Source organism: Chrysemys picta, chromosome 2, assembly GCF_011386835.1.
Source record: "Chrysemys picta bellii isolate R12L10 chromosome 2, ASM1138683v2, whole genome shotgun sequence".
In the NCBI taxonomy this organism is placed as follows: domain Eukaryota; kingdom Metazoa; phylum Chordata; order Testudines; family Emydidae; genus Chrysemys; species Chrysemys picta.
In genome coordinates, this window is record NC_088792.1 from 101281731 (window position 1) to 101298417 (window position 16687).

At 39.7% G+C, this 16687-nt stretch overlaps 1 protein-coding gene across 2 annotated transcripts in view; it reads left to right on the top strand.

Moving 5' to 3' along the window:
* Positions 1-16687, top strand: part of CNTNAP2 (contactin associated protein 2) — a 1641691-nt gene that overhangs the window by 518165 nt on the left and 1106839 nt on the right. For both annotated transcript variants that reach the window (XM_008179187.4, XM_065583877.1), the window contains exon 2: positions 10118-10228. In XM_008179187.4, the coding sequence (XP_008177409.1) occupies positions 10118-10228 (111 nt within the window). The remainder of the gene's footprint in view (positions 1-10117; positions 10229-16687) is intronic.

A 16687-nucleotide genomic window follows, 5' to 3' on the forward strand; every position in this document is an offset into this window, starting at 1 on the left:
GTAATCCTTACTTTTCTATTTAGTAATAATCAGCTTTTCTTTTATCTGCATATTTTCTTGCAAAATCCAAACTCTCTCTCTATCAGTGTGCACTATTCAACCTGCATGTTACTTTTTAATATACTGACTCTAGTTACTCAGTCTGCTCTAGCTTCTGCTGGTGCACAATATGGTGGAGGTCACTGACTTGCAGAAAATCAGCCCAGAGAGGGCTTGTAGTGGTAATTAATACCATCAACTTGAGGAGACTGCTGGAAGAAGAGATGTGGCTAAGGGACATGAAGATTTAATAAAACCCTTAGGCCTTGGCTACACTTACCCGCTAGTTCGGCGGCTGGCAATCGAACTTCTGGGTTCGACTTATCGCGTCTAGTCTGGACGCGATAAGTCGAACCCGGAAGTGCTCGCCGTCGACTGCGGTACTCCAGCTCGGCGAGAGGAGTACCACGGAGTCGACGGGGGAGCCTGCCTGCCGAGTGTGGACCAAGGTAAGTTCGAACTAAGGTACTTCGACTTCAGCTACGTTATTCACGTAGCTGAAGTTGCGTACCTTAGTTCGAATTAGGGGGGTAGTGTAGACCAAGCCTTAGACAGTCTCTGCCATCCATGTATCTGTGGAGCCACAAGTGAAGATTAATGCATGTGGCCTTAGCGGTGATTGTCGGCCACGAGGATGCCAGGAAAAGGGTGTGTGCATCTGTTGTAATAGTCAGCCAATGAAACAGTACCTCTATCGGTAGGTCTCTCATAGATGGTCCTAGTCCCTGCCTCAAAGCTTGGGTGAGGTGGCTGGGCATAGAGCATTTGATAATAGAAAGCAAAGCAGATGAGGGCCTTTTCCTGTTCTGCCCTCCACCATAAATCTCACCCGTTCGTCCCCTACCTTTGTGGGTTTGGTGGAGGGTATTAATGAATTTCTGGTTTGGTTTAGTTTCCTAGGTGATTTCCAGTGAAGTGGACAGTATACAAGGCTATTGCAAGAAGGGATGATTTGCACCTTCCTGTACCAGTAAGAGTGAATCTAGCCCTACAATTTTAACAGCGTTTTGTGAGTCTCATTCCGGATGCCTTTATTATATGAACCACCAAGTTTATTAGGTATAAAAGTTTGAGATGACAGGAGAAAATGCATAGAGAAAGTGCTGACTTTGCTTCAGATGTTTCTTTGGCATTTTCTGAATGATTGATGCTGTAATGTGACTCATTTGGGCTATTTTTTTAAAGCATATATTATCTCTTGCTCATTGCTTCAGTTTGCCAGGCTTTAAAAAGTGCACTGAAACAATGAATCATGTCAAAAATTGGAGACATCTAAAAATAAAAAAAATGCATTAAATTAAAAATATCAAGGGAGGGGTAGTGAGTCATTTAGGGGGGAGGGGTAGTGAGTCATTTAGGGGGGAGGGGTAGTGAGTCATTTAGGGGGGAGGGGTAGCTCAGTGGTTTGAGCATTGGCCTGCTAAACCCAGGGTTGTGAGTTCAATCCTTGAGGGGGCCACTTGGGGATCTGGGGCAAAATCAGTACTTGGTCCTGCTAGTGAAGGCAGGGGGCTGGACTCAATGACCTTCAAGGTCCCTTCCAGTTCTAGGAGATGGGATATCTCCATTAATTTTTATTTATTTTTTTACATTGGAAATTTACTTCTGCAGACTTCCATTCAGTTATCAGCATGTGTCACAAGAATCTGGTCAATCCAAAAGAGCTATCTGAACCTTTCTAAAATTAGTTCAAAGTGTCTGGCAGGTCTTTATGTATGGTTTGCATGGATTCTCACAATCCCTGAAGTTCAAAAAAGTTTGGGTTCAAATGAACCACATTGGAATCTAATTGTTAATGTACAGGCAAAAAATCGCATTGAGCACATTCATGGACATTTTCAAGTGGAAGTGTGAGCAGTGACCATATTGGAAAAATTCTGTGTATTTTTTTGCCCCGTCATCTCAGTTATTTCACAGTCCTAGAATTTGCCACAGAAAGAACCCCTATTACATTTATTTGTAGTCAATGCAGAATTTCCATTTTGCAGCACCAGAGTGCTGAAGAATGCAGGCCTCTTGCATAATTTAGAGCAGTCCTGGCTTTGTAATCTTTCTCATCCTTTGAGTTCAAAGTTAAAATCCACAAAAGAACAGCAACTTCAAAATGTTTCCAGATACGCAGGAATAAGAATAAAATCCATGTCCATCTCTGATCAATGTTCCTAGCCTTACCAAATGAATGCAGAATGTGTCAGGTTCAAGTCCAGTATAGATGTGGTCACGCCAAAGCACTTGAAGACTGGTGGTTCTGGTATCATTAGTTAAACAAAATTACAGGTTCAATCAGTGTTTCAGGTGGAACTCCAAACCCAATGAAATTTCAGAGGTCTTGAATAAAATCCTAGCCCCATTGAAGTCGTTTTATCAATGACTTCAGTGGTGACAGGATTTTCGCTCCTGAAGTGGTGCACAGGATTTGTGTTTGTTCTCTGCATGGGCGTGAATTTCACCCATGGTAAAGAGCAGAACATAAGCATAAAATTTTCCGCCCATATAAAGGAGCCCTTTTGGAAAAAAAACACTCTCTCTTTCCTCAGAACTGGAATGTAAGTGCAATTGAAGTTGCATTATACCTATTATGGTGGCAGAAGCTCTTGTTGCCAAGGCTATTAGGACAAAATGGAGTAGAGAAGAAGACTGCTCTTGCTTCATAATGTTAACATTTAAACAGTCCCAAACTGTCTTTGGCATTAACACATCTCTGTTATAAATGGTGTGGGGTAGAGTTTATTCCTTTGTTGCTGCTATTTCTGGCTGGAGGCAGTGTTCTGTAATTGATTAACAGGGCACAGTACATTGACTTATATGGGGAAGACTACTATATATCTGTATCAGAAAGGATTATGATTCTGTTTTTAGTAAGTGAAAGATTGGATTCTGCAGAAAACAGTGAAAACTGTAAACTACGGTTCCTCGATTTGTCCCCGCTATGGCATCACACCGTTTCTGGCTATGAAGTTAGGCTAAATGATCCTCTATCTATCTATCTATCTATCTATCTATCTATCTATCTATCTATCTATCGTAGAAATCTCATACAGGTTTAGAAATGTTAGCTTGCCCTACATAAGCAATCTTTTAATTTTAATTCTTTTGGGCTATTTACTATCATAAGTTATTAAAGCAATTTTAATAGCATTTTAGCAGTCTATTCATTTAAAATAGAACCCTTCCTTTTAACTCACAAATTCACTTAGGGGAGCTTTTTAACATAAAGAGAGATTTTTAAATGAGAGCGATTTTTTTGTCAACATGAAAGTGAGATCTTTTGCGGTTTCTTTTTCTGCTTATTAGATGCTCCCCCAAGATAAGTATTAAAAATTGATATAGTTGAAAAGTGCATGTTGGCGAGCATACAACACCACCAGAGGAAATCTACATCATTTACTCGACTTGTTCCCAATCCTGGCCATTTCAAGCCAGTGCAAAAGCCAAGCTGTAGCCTCAAAGTATATGAAGTGCATATGCATCACATGCGGCATGTTGGTGAAAGGCTAGTGATTAAAATAGCCATTACATTCACAAATGGATATCTAAATTATTGACCTATAGGCAGGGACATGCAAAGGGAGTTAAACAGTTCCTCTGGAAGAGTGCTTAGGCCAGTGGTTCTCAAACGTTTGTACTGGTGACCCCTTTCACATAGCAAGCCCCTGAGTGCGACCTCCCTTATAAATTAAAAACACGTTTTATATATTTAACACCATTATAAATACTGAAAGCAAAGCCGGGTTTGGGGTGGAGGCTGACAGATCACAACCACCCCGGAATAACCTCGCGACCCACTGAGGGGTCCCGACCCCCAGTTTGAGAATCCCTGGCCTAGGTCCATAAAGGGCCCTGGATTATTTTTTTGCTTGTTTGTTTTTGCAGGGAGAAGAGGTTTATTTCTCACTTTTTCTTCTGCATAGGATCCTAACAATATCCATGTAGTGCCCCAAGTGTGGCCCAAGTCGGGGCCCTGTTTCATGTTTTATAGATTTTGTTGCTATCCAAGCCAAAACAGGACAGGATATTCTGGATGCTATTTTAGAGAAGCTGAAAAAAGAGTGTTTAGATAGGCTGATTTGCAAGGGACACATCTGTGACAATGGAGCTGATATGGCTGCAGTATACAAAGGTGTTCAAAATGGAATTCAACAGGCAAATCAGTACACATCTTTCCTCCCATGTGTTGCACTCACCAAGTCATTAGGATGTGTTGAAAAAGGACATTAGTATTACAGTAAAACATAATATCACAATGAGGTGGTCAGCAAGGGTAGAGGCAATCCATCCACTATGAAATCAGGTTCAGGGGCGTTCTTCATGTTTCGCTGAGATCAAAGCTTCACACAATCTTATGCCAGAATTTAAACTGAGAGCTGATAGATTGCTAGAGAACATTTCAGTGTTTTTGTTTCTGTGGTTTTGGCCAAGATGTTTTATACTGTTTTATCAAAAATTAACTTTGTGAGCAAAAAATTGCTGTGTCCAGATATTGACGTTCAAATGACTTGTGGTTTACTTGGTGGCCTTTGAGATTCTTTACCAGAATTATGGTCTTCTAGGTTCATTGGATGTAAGGAAGCTGCTGCTTCACAGGCTGAAACATTAGGAATAGCCACAAAGTTCAAAGAGAAAAGATTTCGATGGAGAAAGCAAAGCCATATGAAAGGTCAACAGATCCCAAAAAGTTCTTGAATGGGAGATTTTCATCCCCCCTCTTAGCCACAATGTAACACAAATGGGCAATAGGATGCATCATTAGGATGAAGTTGGAGAAAAGTTTGGGTTTTTTTGGTGGGTGAGAAACTGAAAAGTCTCAGCAGCAAAGACCTTAGGTATATTTATGCAGTAAGGAGCAACCTGCGGCAGTGAGTCTCAGAGCCCAGGTCTACCCACTTGGGCTTGTGCTACAGTGTTAAAACTAGTTGTGTAAATGTTCGGGATTGGGCTGGAGCTCAGGCTCTGAAACCTAGGAAGCGGGGTGGGCTTCAGAGCCCAAGCCCAAACAGCCACACAGTTATTTTTAGCACCATATCAGAAGCCTGAGTTTGTATACCCTGGCTCTAATACTTGCTGCCATGGGCTCCTGCTTCTTGTGTAGACTTATCCAAAGAGGCATGCTTGAAACTTAGTAAGCAGCTACTCTGAGCCTTTTAAGAGCAAAACTGATTTCTTTGCCAGTTTTTTGCTTCATTCAGAAAAGGTCTTTAGATGCGAGTTTTCCTAGCACAGACCCAGCACTGCCTATTTTTTTGCTGTCTTTCAGTGTCTGTGTCTGCTAATGAAGGGAGTTTTTCAGAAAGCTAAAATTAACCCAGACCTATCTAAGAAAGTCCAGAGGGCAGGAAAAGTTATGTGATCTGGTTTATGTTTTGTTGTTGGTTGTGTTTGTTTTGAGAGCAAGAGAGAACTGGAAAGCAAGGTAGATAGTACTGGATTCAGCTGATCAATGACAGTGCTTCAGAGAAGGCTCCCTTTGTACAAGTACTTAGTAGTGACTGCAAGTTTCTTTGTTTTTGTTTTTCGCAGTAGAGGGCAGATTTTAGTCTTCAAACCAGGCCTGGAATATGTTGCCATGGCACTGCTTACAGGGGCCCAATTTTATTTTCAGCTTCCTTATTTCATTCCTTTGCTCTTTTGGGAGAGAATATGTGAGGTGCCCACATGGACAACACATACAAGGGACAGTGATTTCAATACTAGCACCATTTCTAATCATGTTTATATATTTTTCTTTTGATTTATTTTAAATGCAATAGCAGTAATGGACATTTCCAAATGGGAGGAGAAGCCCTTATACGTTATGATCTTCTCATTGGCTACCAGAATTGGTGAGAGAACAGAGCTTCTGATGAGCACTGCTCTGTGGAGCCATCTCTTTCAGCTGTAGAGTGCTGTCTCTGAACAGCTTGCCTAAAATCCAGTTTTAGGTTTCCCATATAGATAATTGTTGGAAAGAAGGACTCGGTCAAAATGTCCCACTTTACCTTTTTTCATATTTTTCAGTGTGCCATCAGGATAAATTCTTCATTCCACAAATATTCTTAAGAATCTACCCATAGCCTCCCATTATGTTCAATGATCTCTATCTAGTTCTGACACTAGAGAGATCTATTGTATTTTGTTAATGTACTTTATAAATAGATTTTCTCATTCCTACTTTTTTTTTCTATCAAGATGCAGGCATTTTTTTTCCTCGGAGGAAATATTGCATAAAAGGGTTTATGGTCCAGAAAATGTGGAAATACAGAGAAAAGGCACATGATGTTAAGAATTTGATGATAAAAAAGATATTAAAAAAACACATTCTTCAATATAACCTTTGTCTAATAGGAGGTCTGAATGTGCAAGGAATGAAGGATCAGACACCATATAGCATCCTCATCATAATAAAGCTTTTCTTCTGAGCTTACATCAGTTGATCATTCATTCCTAGTGTAGATGAGATAAAGTAGGAACTGCAACTTTCTGAGAGGTTTGTAAAATAGGTGTGTTGATTCCTAAGCAATATGGTATATGGTATTTATCCAGAAGGAGCACTGACAAGATAAAAACAAGTCTAAGTTTCTCTCTCTCTCACACACACACACACACCTTTATTACTAATACCTACACTAAACAAAAAAAACCCCTTATTTATTTATTTGTCATCCATTGTAACTGATCGGCCAATTTAACTTTTGGTTTGTAATTAGTTTCTAGACGAGTTGGTCAAGTAGTGTAAGATAAGAAACTAAATTGAAAACAGAACCCCTGATGCATGAAACGTTTTGTGAATTAAAGTCACAAGGTCAACTCACAATGTAATCATAATATTCATTAATAGTGAGTATTCAATATTCAAAGACTTTGGATCTTGTTTATTATTGATTATTAGCCAAAAATTTGTCCTGGAAGTTTATTTTGTAGTTGCACTTTGTCATTAAATATGCTTCTGAAAATGTTTCAACCATCCAACCAGGGAACAGAGATAATGTCCTATGACTTACATGGCTAGCCACATAGCACTAAAATGAACTGTTGAAATAAACAATTTTGCAAACAAGCTATAGGTCAAAAATTATTTATCCAAACTATTTGACAAATACTTACAATTACTAAATACATTAGAAAATGTTCTGTTTATGAATAACTCACTAGGGGAAAAAGTCTAAGTTTTTAATAATATTTATAATGAGCAGTTGAACCAGTGCTCATTCCAGTTCTCATGTGCTATTGTGATGCCACTGTTCAGGATTCAATGAGACCACCATGTAAGCCAGGGATCGCAAACTCAAATCATCACGAGGGCCACGTGAGGACTAGTACATTGGCCGAGGGTCACATCACTGCACCTTTTCATATAAAGATATAAAAGCCCCTCCCTCGCGCCCCCAGCCCTGCCCCAACTCCATCCCTTCCATGAGGCCCCTCCTCTTCCCACTTCTTCCCCGCTCCTATTCCAACCCCTTTCCCAAATCCCCACCCCTGCCCCACCTCTTCTACGCCTCCTCCCCTGAGCACACAGCTCCCCCCTCCCTCCTGGAAAGCTCTAAGCATCTGGAGGTAGGCAGAGGAGCGGGGATGTGGCGCGCTGGGGGAGGAGCGGGGCGGCGGGTGAGGGGAGCTTGGTAGCTGCAGGAAATAACTCCGGGGGGGCAGGGAGCTTGGCGGGCCACAGCAGATAGCTCCGTGGGCCGCATGTTTGAGACTCCTGATGTAGGCCAAGATTTAAAAAAAAGTAGGACTTGCAAGTTAGACTTCTACATCCACATTTAAGCATGAATGTGGCTTGATTTTCAAAAGTGCTGAGCCACCAGCAGTTTCTACACAGGCCAATATATTCTTAAAAGCCAGTGTCAGCAAATGAGTGTCCAGCACTTTTTAAATCAGGCCATTTATTACAGAATCTAAATATAGACTTAGCCTAAGTCTATGCACCTATTTATGAAAAAAATGGTTAGCATGTCTAATTTTTGTTTTCTAAATTTTAATTGACTTTTCAACAACAAAAGATATTTTTCAATAAATAGATTTGGGGCCTAACTGTACTTTTCATGTGAAAAATGTCCATTATGATGATTGTTCAAGAAACTTGAGTTCCCCACACAAATCAACTCCATTAATTAAGGTCTGTATTAGTCCCTGAGGCCCTGTATGCCTGCGTTGGGCATACCTCTGTGTGTGCCTGGAACTTCACTCTGAAACAATGCAGAGATCTGTCTGTCTGCATTCTGTTGTGTAATTAGGGGCTAAAACAACAGCAAAAATCAAAAGTTCTGTTTTGTAAAATGAACAAATAGAATTTAAAACAAATCTCCCCCTCTTTCAATTTGGCTAAACCCAATTATATCATTAAAGATAGAAATTATGTGCTTTGTAGTCATTAGAACAATTAACAGTTGTCCTTTTATCTAGTTTCAGAGTAGCAGCCGTGTTAGTCTGTATCCGCAAAAAGAAGAACAGGAGTACTTGTGGCACCTTAGAGACTAACAAATTTATTAGAGCATAAGCTTTCATGGACTACAGCCCACTTCTTCGGATGCATATGCATCCGAAGAAGTGGGCTGTAGTCCATGAAAGCTTATGCATCCGAAGAAGTGGGCTGTAGTCCACGAAAGCTTATGCTCTAATAAATTTGTTAGTCTCTAAGGTGCCACAAGTACTCCTGTTCTTCTTTTATCTAGTGTTTGCCTATATTTCTATGATAGTATGAAACATATTCTTTCCCCCCCTTCTTTCTTAACTAACCATAGCTAATTTGTGAGGGCATCTAAATTAGACTGTTAAATGTCAGAATACTAATTAGCTTGAATCAGAATCCCCTTCTGTTTTGTTGATTTGTTTCATAGTTGTGGAATTCTTTACATTTTTTGCATTATATAGAGATATATGTTTGGCTTATTCAGAAAGAGAAAGGGAGAAACTATTTGTGACTGGAAATATTAGTAGACCAGAATCATTATAAACGATTTACCTCACTCATGATCTCTACTTGACCCATAGTAAACACCCTCTCTTGAGGTTACAGTTAATTCATTCTACATGCAAGAACCATTCTTAGCCTCTCCCCGATCATGGTCTTCTAATTGGACAAAAATTAAGTGCTGTGCTTTTGTGGTAGAGATGCTGACCATCTGGGATTGAGCTAACTTTCTGTATGCATGTAAACAGATGTTTTACCTTTTATAGCAGAGCCTCTGCTGGGTGTGTGCATTAAAACAATTATCTGAATTGTTTGGAGTAGTTATTTTTAATTTTTCTGTAGTGAGGTTGTACCTAAGATGTAGAGAGTATTAAAACTCATATATTTCTGTGTGAATGTGAAATATGAGAGAAACTAGAATAAAGGTCTGCATATTAATTGTTCTAAGCAACTGAGATATCTAAAGCCAATCATTTCCACCTTTACTTACATAATTTGATCCAACAATAGGAAAGGATTTTGTTTTAAACTCTCTTCTTTATTATACAAAGCAGAAATTCTGCTTGTTTTTTTTTCTTCATCTTGGACAATAACACCAAGTTAACCTTCTTTATCTTATGCAAAATAGATGAATAGTGCTTGAAAGGATTATAAAGATTACTTAAAAAAAGACATATTATATCCCTTATCTTTCCATTTTTTTCACTACATCTGCAATCTGTAGTTATAAATAGATTACAAATTAATTATTTTCTTTGATAAATTATGAATAAAATTGTCAGTCAGATTACTGTATTAACATCTTGATCAAGTATTGAAAGTGCACATATTGTCCTCTATTAATCTGATAGTTGCTATAATTATGTTTACTGCCTTTATTTTATCTTGCCAAAAGATATTTCAAATGCAGTAGGGTATTTTTTTAATTTATGCATTCTTAATGAGAGGAAGGACATCCAAGTGGCTAGGACACTATCACTAGTAGATTGCGTGTGCCTCATTTCCTCCTCTGCAACATGGGGATGATAGTACTTCCCTACCAATGGTGATGCTCTCAGATACTCTTGTCATGAGCGCCACACAAGCAACTAGGAAAGATATCCAAGGTATAGATTCTTTTTAGTGTGTCTGACACATTTAAACAGCAATGTGGAAATAAATGTATTTCTTTTCTTTGTATTTCAGAAAAATGTGATGAGCCACTGGTCTCAGCATTATCCCACTCCTCCTTCAGCAGTTCATCATCTATGACTAGTAGCTATTCACCAGGGTATGCAAAGCTAAACAAAAGAGGAGGTAAGAGATCTCTCCTTCACAACATTCATATACTTACAGCAAACACTATACACTAACCCCTAGACTGGGGTTTTCTTTTCAATTTCAAAGTCATTCTATTAATTTTAGTAGTCCACCTTTAAACAGGTTTCTTCACCAAAGTCTCTTAAGCTAAATAAGCAGTCATGGGATAAGAGGACCTCTCATGGATCAGTAACTGGTTAAAAGGTAGGAAACAAAGGGTAGGAATAATTATCATCTTTCATAATGGAAAGTGGTAAATAGCAGAGTGCCCCAAGGAACTATATTGGGACCACTGCTGTTCAACAGATTGATAAATGATCTGGAAAAGGACATAAACAGTGGGGCAGCAAAGTTTGCAGACAATACAAAATTATTCAAGGAAGTTAAGTCCAAATCTGACTGCAAAGAGTTAGAAAAAGATCTCAGAAAACTAGGTGACTGGGCAACAAAATGGCAGATAAAATTCAATGTTGATAAGTGCAAAGTAATGCACATTGGAAAACATAATCCCAACTATACATCCAAAACGATGGGATCTAAATTAGCTATTAGCACTCAAGAAAGAGATCTTGGAGCCTTCATGAATAGCTCTCTGAATACATCTACTCAACGTGCAGTGGCAATTTAAAAAGCTAACAGAATGTTATGAACCATTAGGAAAGGGAAAGATAAGATGGAAAAGGTCACAGTTTGAATATTGTGTGCAGTTCTGGTTGCTCCATCTGAAAAAAAGATAGAGTTGGAAAAGGTGCAAAGAAAGGCAACAAAAATGATTAGGTGTGTGGAACATCTTCCATGTGAGGAGAGATTAAAAAGACTGGGGCTGTTCACCTTGGAAAAGAGAGGACTGAAAGGCAATATGATAGAGGCCTATAAAATCATGAATGATGTGGAGAAGGTGAATAGAGGAGTGTTATTTATCCCTTCACAAAACACAAGAACCACGAGTTACTTGAAGAAATTAATAAGTAGGAGGTTTAAAACAAACATAAGGAGTACTTTTTCACATAACACACAGTCAGCCTGTGGAACCCGTTGCCAGGGGTTTTGTGAAGGCCAAGACTTATAACTGGGTTAAAAAAGAACTAGATAAGGAGGATAGGTCCATCAATGGCTATTAGCCAAGATGGTAAGGGATGCAACTCCATGCTCTGGGTGTCCTTAATACTCTGACTGCCCTGTTTTGTTCACTCCCTTTAAAGCATCTGGCATTATGGTGGAGCCCCATTTTGGGGAGGCTAGCCCCTGGCTCCATTCCTTCCGCTCCCCCCATGGCCCAAGTCTCCTGGTCATTCCTCCAGGGCCAGAGCCCCAAGACCCCCTCCGCGGCCAAAGCCCTGATGCCCCATGCAGGTTCCAGAGTGGCTGAGGAGGAGTTATGTATAACTCAGACAGCATACCGGGTTTATCTGGAATCTCCCTGGAGTCCAGGGAGATTACTAATGAACCCAAGAAGCTGAATAGTACATAGTGCCTCCTCAGCCGCCCCAGAACCTTCATGGGACATAATACCTGAATGGGCATAATAGAAGGCAAAAATTTCCTCTGCAACTGGGGTCCCATGGCAGCACCTGTGCTAGGGGAGGCAGAGCCTCCCCTGTCCTATTATACCCGCTGCCCATTTCAGGCATTGGTCATTGTTGGAAGATAGGATACTGGGCTAGAAGGACCATTGGTTTGACCCGGTATGGCCATTCTTATGTTCTTGTGTGTCTGCCTGGCTGGACAACGGTTATATGCTTGAAAATGGTTTGTGTAAAAACTAGCCGGGAAGGTGCCCCTCCCTGCTTGATTGCTTCACTCCCTGTTGTGAGGTGATGCTGTAGTTGCACCACAGTTCCAATTTTTTTACATGTACATATATTTATATCCAAATCTGTATACATATCTCCTAATCACCATCAATTTCAGAAAACGACAAACTTTCATAAAAGACTTTACTTGACATATATTTATACACAGTAACAACGTATAAAACCAGTTGATTCAATTGCTTATTCTTTGGGGTGCAGACCGCCTGTTCTCCATTTGGGGCACCTGATTGTCACACCACCTCAAACATAAAAAAAAGAGAAGATTTAGGCCTAAGTGTCATGTACCTCTCAGCGGAAAAACATTTCAGGATACATGTAGAATGATGAGAAATTCTTCTTTTTTTATCATGTTTGTTACTGGGGAAATGTAGAAGAGGATTCTAAATTACAGTAAACAGTATTTTCTATAGATCTGAGACAAGTCCTGAGTTTTCTACTTCAGAGTCTGCCTTTAATTTGCTATATGCCCTTTAATGAATCACTTATATCCTTTGTGTTGAAACCTGCATCTAAAATGTCCTGCTGCCTTCTTCACAAAGGTGTTGTGTGGCTTAATTAACATTTGCAAAGAACTTTGAAATGTTCTATAGGTTATGTAATGCAATGTTTTACTCTAAAGATACTTTGGACTTTATTCTCTTCTCACTTAGGCCCTGTTTCTGCTACCCCTTTTGCACCCAGCTCCTCAAGTAGGCCCATTGATTTCAATGTAAAGCAAGTAAATCCATGAGACTACTTGAGCAGTACAACTTAACATGAGTACAATGGATAGAAGTAGGTTCTTATACTTACTTGTTTTACACTGGTGCATTTCCTTTTATTTTAATCATTTCTCTTTGATTTACCCTGTTGTGAGAGAAGAAATGGACCTGTTAGTATTAAACTTTTCCTTTTAATTAGATTTATCCTCCCTTTCCCAACCCTTTTAAGTTCCTCAGTGCAGGGATCTTGTAATGTCAATGCTACTTTTTAGCGATATGGGTCTGTAGTACTGTCATTAATGAACAAACTGTTTAATTTCCACTACATAGGGTCACTTGAATATTACCCTTCTGGCATCTCTTTGCTCAAATGGCAATTGCTTAGGACTGTTATCCTTCCTTCTTTCAAGAGATGTACTAGTCTAAGACTCCGTTTCAAACTTCAGTTTATACATATACAGTACCTAATTCTGTTCTCCCTTTCACTGGTGGTATTGAAACAGTTCCTGATTTACACCAGTGTAAATAAGAGGCTGACTAGCTCTCTTTCTGTTTCTATTTCTATAGCTAAGGGGAAATAACTCTGTTGTTATGCTGAATTATTTTATAACATCATGGAATTAGGGCTATCACTAATCAAATTAACTGTAAAGAAATGCAGATATTTGTTACTTCATAGTACCATTACTGAGAAATGGGGCTCCTCAGGCAACTGCACCATCTAGAAGAAGATATCGTCTCTTGCTGAGTCATTACACCGAAAGAGACAAAAACAAAAAAGACTTTAAAATAAGGAAACATGCACTTGAAAATATTAAACTCCAACCCCATAAAAGTTGAACTCAACCTACTTTGTAGTGCTGAATTTTCAGTATTAATATGAGTTCTATCTTCAAAATATCTGAACCAATGTGAAGTTTTCACCTAACAACGTGCAACTCTGTTTAATAGTGTGCCTTAAAATATGCTGTAGTCCAGGCAAGTGGAATTAAGTCTGCCATTCACTCTAATAGCATCAGGCTGAACCCTAAGCTACCTGGATGTATGCTTAGGAAATTTTGTTTTTCTTAATACTCAGGGAAGTTTCATGCATAAGTGTTAGGGCTCTGCAAGGCTTGGTTCAGGAAGGGATTTGTGAACTGGAGCTTGCAGTTTTCTTCAGAGCGATGTGATTAAACCCATCCCTCTAAATTTAGTTGGACATTTGAATCTGAAAACTCAAACCTCCGAGACACCTTTCAGAGTCTCCTAGAACCCAGCACACTCTATTATTACACCCTTCCCCTCCCCTATTACTTACATTATCTGTCTTTATAGGGAGTTTGGGTGCAAGAGGGGGCTCCTGGCTGGGGCAGAATGTTGGGGTGCAGGAGTGGGTACAGGGTGCCGGGAAGGGGGTCAGGGCTAGGGCAGGGGGCTGGGGTGTGGGAGGGGATTTGAGTGCAGGAGGGAGTATGGGGTACAGGCTCCGGGAGGGGGTTCAGGGCTTGGGGTTGGGGTGCAGGCTCCCGCTGGGTGGCACTTACCTCGAACGTCTCCCGGTAGGTGGTGCAGCGAGGCTAAGGCAGTTTCCCTGCCTGCCCTGGCCCCAGCCCTGTACCGCTCCCAGAAGCAGCCAGCATGCCCTGCAGCCCCTGGGGGGACACGTGTCTCCACATGCTGCTCCTGCCTGGATGCACCACTCCCACAGCTCCCATTGGCCGCAGTTCCCCGTTCCAGGCCGCTTCGAAGAAAAAACAAGACAAATGCATAAAAGGGGATCAAAAAGAAAAGTAAAGGGAGAAAATGTAACTTCTGTCTCTGGTGTTGACTCTTATTTGCGGCCTCACTGCAGGAGAAACACAGGCATAGCACATAGTCTTATTAACCACTCTAAGACCTGGCAAACTCATACCAGCATCACACTATTTGGGGCATTGCTTTTAACTACCCTTTTAGTCACAGGCTCAATGTAGCAAAACATGGCCAGCTAAGTCAGACTTTTATTAGACAGAAGGAAAATGGAGAGGGATAGGAAAGAGCAGAAATAAGGTGGGAAGGAAAAGGACACACACAGGTGGGGATGGGTGATACAAAGTCTCATATCCCAGGCAGTGACCAATGGAGCTGACAAGGCCAAAAGGAACCATTGTGATCACCCAATCTGTCCTCCTGTATAACATAGGCCATAGGTCTTCCCCAAAAAATTTCCTATAGCAGATCTTTCAGGAAAACATCCAGTCTTGGTTTAAAAATCCGGTGAGATGGAGAGTGCATCAAGACCTTTGGTAAGTTGTTCCAATGGTTAATTACTCTCACCATTGAAAATGTATGTGTTATTTCCAGTCTGAATTTGTCTAGCTTCAACTTCCAGCCATTGGATCATGCGATACCTTTCTCTGCTAGATTGACATGCCCATTGTTAGACCAGATAAAATCTTTGTAAATCTAGAACCTGTGCCCACAAAACTGCTGCTTTACAAGTTACAAAAAAACAAACAAAAAATCAAATTATATAGTACTTTCAATCAGTTGGCTCTTGAAAATGGTATCATTGGGTGATGTAGTTATGAATGAGAAGACAGAAGTAAATCACATTTATGAACAATTCTAAAGTCAGCAGAAATAGATTCACTTCTTGATATGCTCTACTAATACCCTCTAAATAGATTTCCATCTTAAAGCTTGTCTTTACGTTTTGGAAGAGAGGATGATGTGAGATAAAGATACTTCCACGTGACCTCCCTGTTTTCTTTGGACCTAATATACAAAACTGAGTGTGTTTTCTTGTGCCCTTTTGTGCTAGAGTTCACCACTACCCTTCAATATGAAAGTGTTATTTAAAGAGAGACATTTTGCTATTCCCTTTCATTTATATGTGTCACTACCTTTTGCCCCCAAAATGCAGCCATTTACATTCATGCCATGTAAAGTGCGGTTTGTATTTGTGACTACTTTTCATTCACATTGTGTTAAACACTTTATATACCCTTTGTGATGCCATTCACAGCTGGCATACATGGCTGTAACTTTACTAGCTTTATATGGAGTTGCACCTGCTTACATTAGCATGAATTTGGTACTTGTAGAGGACATAATCTGTCAAATTATCACTTTGAAAGTGAGTCACATTATGACACTAAACTACTGGGTGGTGTCCATTTATGTTACAGCTTTGTCCATAATCCAATATTTAAATACTGTAGTTTTATTAACAAAGGGGAAGTACCACTAAGGGAAAAGATTATTGGGTGCTTTTTTTAACTTGGCAATTTAAGAAGGTTATGAATACAGGCCATTCAGTGTTTGCAAGGACACAGTTTCTTAAGATATAAACCTAAATTGTTAATTCTGGAGATAAAAGGACCTTGGAGAGAAAAACACGATTCTTGGGTTTTTTGGTTGTTTGTTTAATTATCAAATTAAATCCTACTCTTTAGCCATAACCTCTAAATTCCAATATTACTGATCCTGGAAGCCTCTAGTTTTGTATATTTTTTTCTCTGTTTCTCTGCTGTGTACTATACCTGTACAAATTTGCACTTCTCAGTATTTTTTTAAAAAAATGTGTGTATACATATGTCTAATGTGTAGTGTAAAATACAGAGAGAGAGATAAGAAAACATGATGATATGTCATAAAGATTTAATTGTTAGTCAACACGTGATTGGCATAATTGTCAACCATGCCATAAAGGTGACGATAAAACTTTTGCACTGCACCATCACGTATTTTGACACCTATTTTGCCAAGGGGGCGGGGGGAATAAGAAAGCTTTCAGAGTTCTTAAAAAAATTATTGATACCATTTTCTTTTATTCTTTCTCCTGTAAAATTAACGTGCCTTAGTAACGTTCTAAGTAGGAGGCAGCAAGGAAAAGAAAAATGTTAACTACTGTAATTCATTTTAGAACCCTCAAAAAATTACCTACAATAGCTTTCATATAGACAGTGTCAAGGTTA